The sequence below is a fragment of the Podarcis muralis genome, chromosome 13 (genome assembly GCF_964188315.1).
Source record: "Podarcis muralis chromosome 13, rPodMur119.hap1.1, whole genome shotgun sequence".
Lineage (NCBI taxonomy): Eukaryota > Metazoa > Chordata > Lepidosauria > Squamata > Lacertidae > Podarcis > Podarcis muralis.
In genome coordinates this window covers 22,970,969-22,985,253 of record NC_135667.1, presented here as the reverse complement: position 1 = coordinate 22,985,253, position 14,285 = coordinate 22,970,969, and the positions used below count along the sequence as shown (strand labels likewise).

The 14,285-nt window shown below is 40.9% G+C and overlaps 1 protein-coding gene across 1 annotated transcript; it reads right to left on the bottom strand.

Moving 5' to 3' along the window:
* Nucleotides 1-221: 221 nt before the first annotated feature.
* LOC114583129 (vomeronasal type-2 receptor 26-like) lies at nucleotides 222-5,742 on the bottom strand. The gene is made up of 3 exons (XM_028704477.2): nucleotides 5,734-5,742; nucleotides 1,701-1,767; nucleotides 222-1,123 (listed from the first exon to the last, which is right to left on the bottom strand). The coding sequence occupies exons 1-3, from the start codon at nucleotides 5,740-5,742 to the stop codon at nucleotides 222-224; spliced, it is 978 nt and encodes a 325-aa protein (XP_028560310.2).
* Between the last annotated feature and the right edge of the window lie 8,543 nt (nucleotides 5,743-14,285).

Genomic DNA, 14,285 nt, shown 5'->3' with positions numbered 1-14,285 from the left:
GCTTTTTTTAAGTATAAGCTTTCGTGTGCATGCACACTTCTTCAGAGTCTGTATCTCTAATAAGACTTGATTCTTTTAAAGGAGTTTTTATGTTTTTAAGAGGAGTCTTTTTAACTATCTTTTTAAAGAATTGTTTTAATTTATTTTGACTAATAATCTCGTGGAATGGACTTCCAGTGAATTTTAAAGTGAGAATTATAAAGAAATGAACTTACATTCTCTCACTTTTTTCTGGACATTATTTGCTCTCTGTTGTTCATCTCAGGCCTGCACAAAATTATGTAGCATTTAGGGGAAAAGATGCAACCCAGTAATCCAGCACTGGAGCATAAGATGGAGAAGATCTCCACAGCCACCGTGTATTTTCCTTTGGTGCTCAGGTAGGTTGGAATAAAGGATAACCACACACTGCAAAACACCAACATGCTGAAAGTGATGAACTTGGCCTCATTGAAGCTGTCAGGTAACTTCCTGGCAAGAAAAGCCACAATGAAGCTGATTATGGCCAGGGAACCCATATAGCCCAAGACACAGTAAAACATGGTCTCTGAACCCTTATTACATTCTAGTATGATTTTCCCATTTGATGAGTGCATGTCTGAATCTGGGAAGGGAGGGGAAGTACATAACCACAGAGTACAAATGCTAGCTTGAATGAAGGAGCAGAAGAGGACAATTGAATTTGCCAGTCTTTTTCCCACCCATTTTCTCATCCCAGATCCTGGTTTAGTTGCCATGAATGCCACAACTACAGTGATTGTTTTTGCCAATACACAGGAAAGAGCCACAGAGAAGACCATGCCAAAGACCATTTGGCGTAGAAGGCAGATCTCTTTTCTTGGCTGTCCAATGTAGAGCAAAGCACAGAGGAAGCAAAGAAGAAGGGAGATAAGGAGGATATAAGTGAGGATCCGGTTGTTGGCCTTGACTATGGGCGTATCCTTGTGCTTCATGAAACTTCCAAGCACTAGAATTGTGGTAAAAGAGAAAGAAATTGCCAAGATAGTCAAGATAATCCCTAAATTTTCTTTGTAAGAGAGGTAGCTTAAAACTTTGGGAATACATTGACTTTGATCCTTGCTGGGATACTGGTCTTCTGGACATTTCATACAAGCATCCATATCTGATGAGAAAACGAAAAGCTGGTTATTTCTAGAAATTGACCAATGTTTATCTGAACAGTCAGTTACAAGAGTCCCTTTTTTGTCTTCCTGAATTTCTTCTAACCACTCAAGGGAAATCTCTCCCGTTAGTGAGAGTAAACCTTTCTGTGTTCACGTATTCCAGTATGATGGTATTACATGGGTTGTAATACTTAAATGTCCCACCCCCGCTGTGTGATAGAAAGAGACATTGTACAGCAATTTAGTTTAAGATAAAGAGGACTGTTTCTGGTTGATCCTTGGAAGGTTTGCGTGCTTAATGACAAGCTAAGTTATAGAAGAGAGGCAGGTTTTGATGGGTAATTAATAAGTTGCTCCTTAAAAAAGGAATGTGGCCAGTTAGTAATTCATTAACTTAAATTCTTATTAAATCCATCTTTACCACTTGAAGCACAGGTGGTCTTAATTGTCACTATAAAGAAAAGGTTAAAGAATGCCCCCTTTGTATTGTAAACTATAGCCATAAAATTATTAATAAAGAATTAATATGCTATGGTATCACAATTTCTTAATATCTCTGAACATTATGCCTCCAACCTTTATGAAGAGAGACTGTGCCTTCTGGACACAGAACACAATCATAGCAGCAAAATTTATCTATTTCCTTCTTTTTCCTGCTGTAGCCAGGATAGCAATAGTCATTACACAGAGAAATAGGCAGCACCTGCACAGAAACAAAAAAGAAAGCTTAGGAATAAGAGATAAGTCTTCTGCAGTATCACGTGAAAGGGAGAAAAAAATAGAATCAAACACCGCTTGCTCATGAATGGTTCATTCAAATGCAACCCCCCAGCAACCTATACGGCCAGAGGGAACATTAATGAGTATGTCAAACAATAAACTTTCCCTTTTATATACTCAAGTATTTGTAGCTGTGTCACACCTGATTAAAGCTTGGATGCCAAACAATTCGATCATCATAAATGGTTAATTCTTTGCCCAGAGGAGCCTGTGGTTCCAGTCTTCCAACCTTGATTCGAACCACTGATCCATTGTGAAACATCAGCCAGTTTGTAACATCAAAGCCAGTAACTTGTTCAGCATTTTCATCAAAGCGCACAGTGTCTCCAGCACTGTTATTGATTACGATACTCTTTAGAAACTGATGCACCTAGATTGAAAGAAAACATGAACAAAGGGAAAACTAGATATTGTAAGTATTTAAGTGAGGATCACAAGCATCTCTCTTAGTCACCTAAAAACAAGCAAACATAGTGACTCAATATGCCTCTGGTGTCATTTGGGTCCCTTTGACCCAAAACAGAGCAAAAAGAAAGCCAGACATATTTATTTATTTTTAATGGGATTGTATTCCTCAAAATTGGAGTGCCTTGGGAACAAAATCTACCCTGGTTTTGTTAAAAAAAGTTTTGAGTTGTAATTACCTGCCATGACTGTACATTCTGAAATGCCAGTCTGTCTCTTCTCAATCTTCTGTGTTTCAAGTTGGATTTATATATTGCATGCAAAGCATGTGCCACAGCATATACAGCATTGTAGACATTGTAGCTGTGGCCTGTTGCCTTCATTTCAAATAAAATTCCAGGAATGTCTTCCAATTTCTCCATCCCAGTACAGCCTTTCTTCCCCTCTTCCTCCTGCCCCTTAGATATTTTTAGCGAACAGCTGAATGACTGTTCCCAGAAGTCCTGAATAAAACCATCTCTTTCAGTCCAGGAAGGCCTTATAATCTGAATAAACTCATTAAATCCTATCAGCTGGTTTGAGTGAACAGTGAAGGTCATAGAACCATGAAATGTTTGTATATCCCAGAGTTTCTGAAGAGAATGTGATGCAAAATCCCAGTGGGATGTAACAATCCAGACTTTACACAAAGGGGGCAGTGAGAAGAATGGTGCTGCCAACAGCAAAATTCTCAAAACCATAAAGGAAGGAGGTTCTCCATAAACAAACATTATATTGGCTTTTCTCTCAAAGATAATTTTATAGCTTTCCAGACGTTCAAAGCCCAGTTTTATCATCTCATCCACATAATTCCACTTTGGCATTTTTACTATGAATTCATAGCATACACCATTCTGGGAAAAGATTGGCAGAATTGTCTGTAAAAACCTGTCGCCTCTGTCATCATCCACAGCACAAAGCCCAATCCATGTCCACCTGAAATGCTGAAGTAACTGCACAACTCCCTTGTGCTGATACATTTCATTTGGGACCATCTGGTACAAAAACGGAAAGAGCCTTTTGTCATCTTGTACTGGCAGAAATGATCCATAAGTGAGCTGTTTAGATGGAAAATATAATGTTATGCCCCTGAATCTGAAAGTTGCAGGGAAGCTGTGGGCCATCAAAAACATTACAAGATAATTCATTATAACTGCAGAGAATCCAGTACGCTGACATGTTCAACATCCTGCTTACAATCTTAGAATTGCAGAGTTTGGTTCCTATGGTCTGGGAGGTGAACACAGATTTGCTCAGTGGCTGACACCTGACCACCCCATTAAATAGGCTAGGGGTGGGCTGCTTTCAGCCCCAAGCCCCAGCCTCTAATTGGCTGTGTTGGCACTGCTCGCCCTTACCTGAGGGTCTGATGCAGCTAGGGGTGGGCAGCGCCAGCCATCCCCTCCTCTGGCCACACCTGGAAGAGGGCAGCCTCCCAGAACCACCACAGCTGTGCCATGCAGCAATGGCTGCACACCCGAAGCTCCAGGTGAGCAGATATCCAATGTGACCATTCCGGGCTTTTATTTTTAATATATGGTGTGATGTGAAAGTGAGGGTGAATCTTTGATTTTGGCGTGCTTCCCTAGGGCCCAGGGGAGCAGGTTCAGATCTTAGAGGAACTAAACTAAACAACCACCAAACAATTATTGAAATATACCCCACGGCACTGCTTTCCTATGGAAGACTCACATTTGGAATACTAACTCATTAAAAGACTTGAAAGATAGCTGCACCATAAATCTTATTAAATGAAGGAGAGTTGGAAGAAAGCCCAGAGCCTGGAAGATAAAATGCTGAAATGAAAGACTGAGGCCACTGAGGGAACTGTACTGAAAATTAATCAAAGGACAACAACACAGAATAAACTGCCTCCTGCATGTTAATAGAAATACAGATTTGTTGGACATGACAGAGAGTCATACAGCGGGGACTGTGAAGATAAAACAATGGGTTAAGATCAGACTTATGAAACTGGGGGAAAACAAGAGAGAAGAATGCAGGAACAAATGAAAGAGACTTTCTCTCAACATCCAGAACATGGGAAGTCCTCCTGAAATTTATTTAATTTGGAATGTATAATTGGCCTTATTGTTTGTATTATGATGTGGCAAGATTTGATTTGATTCATTACCAATTGGAATGTTATTAATTGAAAATTGATAAAAATTATTTACAAAAAAAGAGAGAACAAAGTAGCTTCTTGAAGGTAAGATGAAATGGTTCTTGAAGATGGGATCCTCCATATTCCATCCCACTCATTGCCATTGATTTCTTTGCCTAATTCAGTCTAATTCAGTCTCCCATACTATGTGTAAACGCTTTGCATTTCCCATGTAATATTCCACAAATCAATGAAACCATACCTTTCATATCACAATGGGATTCAATACACCTTGATTCAAATACCTTAAAAGAATGAGATTCTTCCCCTCTTTCTTCAACATGTTTAGCAATGTATTAACAATATTGGAGAAGCTGGAGCCAATTAGGGTGCAGATCTTTTAGATTTTCCTTTAACCTTTCTTTGGTTATTGCTCTGCGTTTACATGGTAAATCTCAAATTCCATATAAACCTCTGTTTTCCCATTCTTTATATTGCCAATATTTATATTATTGTCTGAAAGCAGGGAGGTAATGGGGATGTTTCAAGGGGCAAGATTTTCCCTTAATTTTTCCATGTCAACATTGTTTTTAAAAGGGCTCTGTCAATTCCCTTTATCACTGAATCTGATAATTTTAAGAATGAAAATGTTGACATGAAAGGGACAAGTTCAATATGGACCCAGGCATCTTCTGTTTCGTCCCTAACCAGTGGGATTAACGATTTGATTTGAAATGCTGTGCAGTAGTTTGAGATTTAGCATTCCCAGTCCTCCCTTAGACCTGTGCCTATATAGCAAATACACTGTATGTCAGCAGCCTTGAAATGGACACAACATGTCACATGAGGTCTGAGTAGCACAAATAAAATTCAGCTATTAGTTTTAGTACCTTGGAAACTATGGTTTCATTAATTCAGCCTGATATTTAGATTTTGTTCAAATGTAACCAGAGCCATAAGCAGGGAACGTTTTGTTATGGTGTCCAGTTTATGGTACTCTTTCCCGAGTAAGATTTGCTTGCTTTCCCTTGCTCCTGCTAGCAAATCTTATAAGTAACTTTAAAACTTTGTTTTTATTTGTCCAGGCCTATTTAAATGATTGCTCATTGTCTTTTGCTGATGTTTTTAACTGTTGTAATATTATTGCTTCATGATTCTTATTAGACTTTCATACTGTTAGCTGCCCTAGGCTCCCAGCGGAGGATTAACAGTGTATAGAAAGTGATATAAAGAGATAAATAGCTAGATCAATCATTCTTAGACGTCTTTCACACGTACGACAACTGTCATGTATACTACATCCTACAGAAATTTATACTTTGCATTTTGAGCTTTATACCTATCCTTAGAAATGTTAATAACCTTTCCACTTTTTATCAGATACAGATTGATATGGATTACTTCTAACCTTATACCGGAGTCAGCGATAACATTATTGAAAATTTCAGTTCAGGCTCATAATAGAGCTTTTTTTTGGGGGGGGGGGGTCCGTTTGACCTCCTTCCACTTTGATGTTTAGTCTTTGATGAGCAGTAAATGAATACTGTCTTCTAATAAGCTGTCTATCCACTAGATCAGAGGTTTTCAACCTTTTTGAGTCCATGGCTCCCTTGGCCAGCTACATTCTCTAAGCTTCAGAGTCCACTTATGCCACCCCTTGCCTGCAGAGCCAGCAGCCCACCACCCCTTTTTGAACACCCTCCTTTGTGGAGTGTTCCCTCAGCCTCTTTTCCTCTCCCCTCTCCTTTGGATTTCTCTGGGCAGCTGCTGCCACCGCTCCTGGTCTCTGAGTCGCTCCCTAACCAAAGTAAAGTGCCTCCTCACACTGACTTATGGGGAGCCTTGGGAAGAAGATGCCACCCCACCTTAGTTGCCAGATGGAGACTGGACCAAGCTGAACATGAGGCAAACAGCCATACAAGCCTTTGGGAGGCAGAGATGCCAGAGGGTATCATAGGGGGGAGGGACAGAGGTGAGTGTTGCCCACAGCACCCCTGACTATCATTCAAGGCACTCCAGGGTGCCATGGCACACTGGTTGAAGACCACCACACTAGATGATACTACCACTTAGCCATCATTTAATCTATTTGTTAACCAAAATATAGCCGGACACATTTTCAAAACTTTGTTGAAATCTAGATTGTGTGTCACAATTGTGAAATCGCCATACACTCATGCACACAGCTTACCTGTGGGATCTTGTGAATTGCTGAAATGATGGCCATATTAGCAGAGATTTCAGAGATGCACCCTCCAATGAGAGCTATCAGATTGTTCTGAATGTGACACTTAAAGTTAGGGACAAACCTCTGTTGTGCAGAAAGCAGGCTGAGTGTGGCCTTATAGGTCATCCTTGCAGTGTAGTAGCTATTGAGGATGTGGAATCCCAGAGATATATTTGATAAGATGTTGGGATTTTCATTGATCTCTTTGACAGCAAATGCTAAGGCCAGAACATGCTGGTAGTTCTTTGGTACTGAACTGGAAAAAAAAGTACAGCCTGGTTTATTAAAACAACATGAACAGCAAACCCAAATTATTCAGAATCATTGTTCCTATGAATGAAACATGATGGTATCCTATATACATGATAATATGAAATGAAAAATTTTAAAGACAAGAAAACAGGATATATTGGGGGAGGGGAAGGTGGACAAATGATTGTAATAAATCATTTAAGTATTTTTCTGCAGTTATTCTGCAGTTGTGCTAAAAATACACAGGGTGCATTAATTGTAAAAGTACATAAAGAACAGTATTTCTTAGTGATATGTCCTCAGTAATTATGGTCACTGTATATTTTAGAATGAGAAAGGAAGAGAGAATAATGACTTACACGGGTTCATTAATCAAGATCTGTGTAGGCGGTTTGATGAAATTGAGGCTATCATACAGGATGACAACTTGAGAAACAATCTCACCGATGATAAGATCTCCTGGCTGGTAAAATTCATGAGGAATAGGGAGGGGATCATAATATATACTGCAATTAATGGAATGTTTATTGTATACGGTACGGCAAAGCAATATGAGAAGCAACATCAGAAGAAGTATGATCCTATTGACAAAACTTCTCTTCCCCATGTATACTTCCATGGAGAAATATTTCCATGTATATTTCCATAACTCCAGCATTATTTCTGGCTATCAGTTTTTCTACTGTCTCTGTTGATTGGAGTTACTACACTGATTTTACTGTTTTATATGTTACCTGTATTAACTTTGCCTTTGTTTGCAAAGGTAAAAAAAATAGTATAACCTTGGGGCAATATCTACTAATTCATCCAAATGCTCATAAGACATATAAGGACAAAGCAGGGTCTATGTGTGTGTTAATAATCACTAATCAACAAGCTCCAAGTTTTCACAATGAGAATCTTGGATGCAGAAGATTAACTGGGCAAGTACTGTAGAAAGGTTGAGAATGAGGGATAGTCATTATTTAGATAAAAATTGTGGCAAAACTAACTGAATAAATGAGGAGGGGAAATCACACACAGAAATGTCAGTGGTGTCTGTGCCTAAATAGTGTTCTCAACATCATTAAGATTTATATCTTTTATCATATGCTGATCATTCATGGCCCTAACAGGCACCAGGTGTCCATTGTGTAAAAGAAGCAAAATCAGTAATTTTCATAATGATAGGTATTAAAAAATGTTCTAGTGTGCTTTTGACTATTGGAGTTGCATCACACATGAAAAAACTGTTAAGAGTCAACACACACACACACACACACACACAAACACACACATAATTCATACAATTCTGAGGGATAATAGATAGCTAGAGGCACATATCCCAGTAAGTCCAAGATACCTCTGCCAAGAATTAAAATTATGTTCACTCACAAATCATTACACAATTCTTAGGAGATCCCTATTCCTCTGCCAGAGCTACAATTCCCAGGGTGGTTTAACACTCATAGAATCATAGAATAGAATCATAGAATCATAGAGTTGGAAGAGACCACAAGGGCCATCGAGTCCAACCCCCTGCCAAGCAGGAAACACCATCAGAGCACTCCTGACATATGGTTGTCAAGCCTCTGCTTAAAGACCTCCAAAGAAGGAGACTCCACCACACTCCTTGGCAGCAAATTCCACTGTCGAACAGCTCTTACTGTCAGGAAGTTCTTCCTAATGTTTAGGTGGAATCTTCTTTCTTGTAGTTTGGATCCATTGCTCCGTGTCCGCTTCTCTGGAGCAGCAGAAAACAGCCTTTCTCCCTCCTCTATGTGACATCCTTTTATATATTTGAACATGGCTATCATATCACCCCTTAACCTCCTCTTCTCCAGGCTAAACATGCCCAGCTCCCTTAGCCGTTCCTCATAAGGCATCATTTCCAGGCCTTTGACCATTTTGGTTGCCCTCCTCTGGACACGTTCCAGTTTGTCAGTGTCCTTCTTGAACTGTGGTGCCCAGAACTGGACACAGTACTCCAGGTGAGGTCTGACCAGAGCAGAATACAGTGGCACTATTACTTCCCTTGATCTAGATGCTATACTCCTATTGATGAGGCCCAGAATTGCATTGGCTTTTTTAGCTGCCGCGTCACACTGTTGGCTCATGTCAAGTTTGTGGTCAACCAAGACTCCTAGATCCTTTTCACATGTACTGCTCTCAAGCCAGGTGTCACCCATCTTGTATTTGTGCCTCTCATTTTTTTTGCCCAAGTGCAATACTTTACATTTCTCCCTGTTAAAATTCATCTTGTTTGTTTTGGCCCAGTTCTCTAATCTGTCAAGGTCGTTTTGAAGTGTGATCCTGTCCTCTGGGGTGTTAGCCACCCCTCCCAGTTTGGTGTCATCTGCAAATTTGATCAGGATGCCCTTGAGTCCATCATCCAAGTCGTTGATAAAGATGTTGAATAAGACCGGGCCCAAGACAGAACCCTGTGGCACCCCACTAGTCACTCTTCTCCAGGATGAAGAGGAACCATTGATGAGCACCCTTTGGGTTCGGTCAGTCAGCCAGTTACAAATCCACTGAGTGGTAGCATAGTCAAGACCGCATTTTACCAGCTTCTTTACAAGAATATCATGGGGCACCTTGTCAAATGCCTTGCTGAAATCAAGGTAGACTACATCCACTGCGTTCCCTTCATCTACCAGGCTTGTAATTCTGTCAAAAAACGAGATCAGGTTAGTCTGACATGACTTATTTTTCAGAAATCCATGCTGACTATTGGTGATCACAGCATTCCTTTCTAGGTGCTCACAGACTGTTTGCTTAATGATCTGCTCCAGAATCTTCCCTGGTATTGATGTCAGACTGACTGGGCGGTAATTATTTGGGTCCTCTCTTTTCCCCTTTTTGAAAATAGGGACAACATTTGCCCTCCTCCAGTCTGCCGGGACTTCGCCTGTTCTCCAGGAATTCTCAAAGATGACTGCCAGTGGTTCTGAAATCACATCTGCCAGTTCTTTTAATACTCTTGGATGCAGTTCATCTGGCCCTGGAGACTTGAATACATCTAGACTAGCCAAGTATTCTTGTACTATCTCCTTAGTTATTCTGGGCTGTGTTTCCTCTGCTGAATCATTTGCTCCAAATTCTTCAGGTCGGGTATTGTTTTCTTTATCGGAGAAGACTGAGGCAAAGAAGGCATTGAGGAGTTCAGCCCTTTCTGTGTCCCCTGTTTGCATTTCACCATCTTCTCCTCTGAGTGACCCCACGGTTTCTTTGTTCTTCCTTTTGCTACGAACATACCCATAAAAGCCTTTTTTGTTGCTTTTAACCTCTCTAGCAAGCCTGAGTTCATTTTGTGCTTTAGCTTTTCTGACTTTGTGTCTACACGTGCTGGCTATTTGTTTGAATTCCTCTTTGGTGGTTTCCCCCCTTTTCCATTTTTTGTACACATCCTTTTTTAATCTTAACTCAGTTAAAAGTTCTTTAGATAGCCACCCTGGCTTCTTTAGGCACCTTCCATGTTTCCGTCTCATTGGTATTGCCTGAAGTTGTGCTTTTACTATCTCCCTCTTAACAAACTCCCAGCCATCTTGAACTCCCTTTCCTTTTAGTATTACTGTCCATGGGATCTCACCCAGCACTTCCCTAAGCTTTATGAAGTCGGCTTTCTTAAAGTCGAGAAATTGAGTCCTAGTATGCTTGGCTGCTCCTTTCCGCTGTATAGTAAACTTCAGAAGAGCATGATCACTCGCGCCTAATGATCCTTCCACTTCTACCCCACTAACCAGGTCATCAACATTGGTTAGGACCAGATCTAAAATGGTTGTTCCTCTTGTTGCTTCTCCCACTTTCTGGACAATGAAGTTGTCTGCAAGGGCAGTGAGGAATCTGTTTGACCTTATGCTCTTGGCTGAGTTTGACATCCAACAAATATCCGGGTAATTGAAGTCCCCCATTACTACTATCTCCCTTCCTTTTGCATGCTTGGCCATCTGTTCCAGGAAGGCATCATCTATGTCCTCCGTTTGGCTTGGGGATCTATAGTAAACTCCCACAATGAGGTCACTGTTATTCTTCTCTCCCTTAATTTTGACCCAAATGCTCTCACTTTGGCTTTGAGGTTCTAAATCTTGGATCTCTTCACAGGTATACACATCCCTGACATATAACGCCACTCCTCCTCCTTTCTTGTCTGGTCTGTTTCTTTGAAATAGATTGTATCCCTCCATTATTACATTCCAATCGTGGGATTTATCCCACCAGGTTTCAGTGATTCCTATTATGTCATATTTAGTTTGCTGTACCAGGAGCTCAAGCTCATCTTGTTTATTTCCCATGCTTTGCGCATTAGTGTACAGACATTGAAGTCCATTAATCATTCCCCCGTGTCTCTTATTTAAGGATTTTCTCCTCCCACCACTAGGTCTGCATGCTCTTTGCTCCATTCGGTCTATGACATTTGGATGATCATCTCCATCAATTGATAGACTCCTACCTTCAGGAGCACTGTCTCCCTCCCCCACATTAGTCAGTTTAAAGCCCTCCTGATGAGGTTTCTGAGATTTTTTGCAAAAACATTCCTCCCAACCGTTGTGAGGTGCAGCCCATCGCTTGCCAGAAGTCCATCTTCAAGAAACTGCATTCCGTGATCTAAGAATCCAAACCGTTCCTGTTTGCACCATTTGCGAAGCCAGTTGTTCACTTCCACTATTTTTCCCTCTCTCCCTGGGCCACGTCGTTCAACTGGGAGGACAGATGAGATGACAATTTGTGCATTTAATTGCTTCAATTTCCTGCCCAGAGCCTCGTAATCTCTTTTGATCTTCTGGAGGCTATTGCTTGCAGTGTCATTGGTTCCCACATGAACCAAGAGGAAGGGGTATTTGTCAGTGGGTTTTATGATTCCTTGCAGTCGTTCAGTTACATCTTGGATCTTAGCCCCGGGGAGACAGCACACTTCCCGAGACATCTTGTCAGGCCCACAGATCACTGCTTCTGTTCCCCTCAGTAGGGAATCCCCTATCACCACTACACGCCTCCTCTTAGGTCTGGTCGGGGTTCTTCTGTGAGCTGTCGGTTCCAAGGTCGCCTGGACATTCCCAGAGGACTGCCTTTGCTCCTCGTCTTCATATACCTGATCGACTGTAATGAGGGAGAGATCCTCAAATGGAGTCTGCTCTTCGTCTTCCATGCTAGGGGAAAGGACCTCAAAGCGATTGCGTATTTCTAAACAATCAGAGCGAACCCTGGGCCTCCTACTTCTTTGAGTCACGTTTCTCCATATATCTGGCTCCTGTGTTGGTGAACTAGCCACCTTCTCAGGGGAGTCCCCTGTCTCTTCCTTGGTGGAGACGGTGTGCTCTGTTGCTTCCAAGAAGAGTTCCAGCTCTCTAATTCTTTGGAGCGTAGCTACACGTTCCTCCAGTTGCTGGACTTTGTCTTTTAAGAGGGCAATCAACATGCAATTGCTGCAGGTAAAGCTGCCTGCAACCTTTGGCAAGATGGCAAACATTGCGCAGGAACCACAGGTGACTGCAGCTGTTCCCTCTTCAGGGGTAACTCTGGGAATTGTAGAGAAAGTGGAGTATAGATTTATCCTCTACATTTATCATGAGCAACTTTATCCAATGATGCTCAAGTAGATTGGTGCAATGAATAACTGTTTCCAAAAACAAAACAAAAGCAAAATCCCATGTTGTCAGTTTGATAAATTTGGCTTCATTGAAATTGCAGGATAACTTTCTGGCTAGGAAAGCCACACTGAAGATGATAATGAAGAATAAGCCTTTGTTTGTCCAAATGTACCAAACTCCCATTTAGTAAGTGCATGTTCAATTCCCCCCCCCCACCTATTTCCTGCTTCTTGATTTTTTGTTATATCTTCACCCAGTCTAGTTTACCCCTGAGCACTGAAAAGACTTTTGGGGTTCACGTGGTGTGAATCCAAGCTCCATTATAGCATCAGTCCACATCACCCTAGGAAGCAAAGAAAGGGCAGTATCTGACAATAATGGCTTTGTTAAAAGTGGAACAGGCCTGCTGGGCTTCTATCCTTCCTTTGTCTTTAATTTGGACCTGTATATAAAGTGCAGAAGAAGCTCCATCAGGAATCATTGGATCTTAACTACTAATCCCATGCTGGCTGGTGGGAAAAGGCAGAACTTTCACTATACTGGAAGTGTCTTTCCTTTCTTAACACAATAGAAAGAGAAGTGCTGTTGCGATATATAAACTCTTGCAACATTCTTCCCATCAATGTTTTCAGTTAAATACATCTAAGAACAGAAAAAAGAAATGAAATTATATTCTTTCATTTTTTTTTGTCTCTTTCCTCTTTGCTTCCAGTTGTTCAGCTCAGCCATCAACAAAATGATGCAGCATTTAGGGGAACAGATGCAATAATCCAGCTCTGAGGGAAAGTGGACACAAAACTCTTTTAACCACCCATTTCCCCACTTCTGAATTTTGTTATACCTTCATTCAGTCCTAATTCAATGAAATAGTTTCTTTGGTTGACCTATGAAGAATCTGAGCTCCAGTATAGCATTAGCCTTAGAACTGTTAGCCCATGTAATATAGATTAGGAAATGAAAAAACCTGTCTGTTGAAAACCAACCTGGTGTTGGAAGATTTTAACTATGGCCTGCTTATTGGATTAATGTTACTGCTAATGCAGACTACCATACTGGAGTTTGTATAACCAGGTTATGGAATCTGAACAAGAAATGCTTTTGATTCAACTGAGATTTAGCCCCACAAAGACTATACTCTCATCCCTGTGAGGAAGCCTTTTTTAAAACTGGAGCCCTGTCAAATATTGTGCTGAGGCAGAACAAATTGCCTTTGATTGCACCTATCCCTTTTAAAATGTTACAGGATGTTCTTTCACATATCCATTCATCTGGAACAAAGAGCCCACACCAAGCTTAAGCAGTTAGCCACCCAAAAGTTATATTAATATGTATGTCTGAAACCCCAGGTGTTGCTCCAGATTATTCTCCAAAATGTTTTGGCGACCCTGTGGAGCAACACAATTTGAATGAAACACATGAATTTATTTCCAGTTACATATACAGGAAAGCATGGAGCATGAGAAGTTTTGTGAAAACATTATTATACAAATTAAGGAGAATTTATGATAGATCCCAGATGTCTCACAGGGATTTGTGCTTTTGCTGCATGCTAATCCATCCTGCTCCCATGACCCCACCCCCCTGCTACTGTTTAGTAGCAGCACTATAGTCTGCTACAGAGGAAAAATCTTATAGTGGGTCAAGTGAGGGAGCTGTACCTGGTGTAAGTCTACTCAGAAGGAAAAAAAAATGTGTGAAAACACCCATCCATGAATTCCTATCTATTCTTCTCAATAGCATTTCCAGTGAAATATGTCTAAGAGTTGGAGAAAAAAGAGATGAAC

Bases quoted from the DNA above. Each gene is read 5' to 3' on its own strand.
- LOC114583129 (XM_028704477.2), bottom strand. The intron at 1,124-1,700 runs GTTGGAGGCATA...TTTTCTCATCAG, and splicing joins CACAGTCTCTCTTCATAAAG to ATATGGATGCTTGTATGAAA.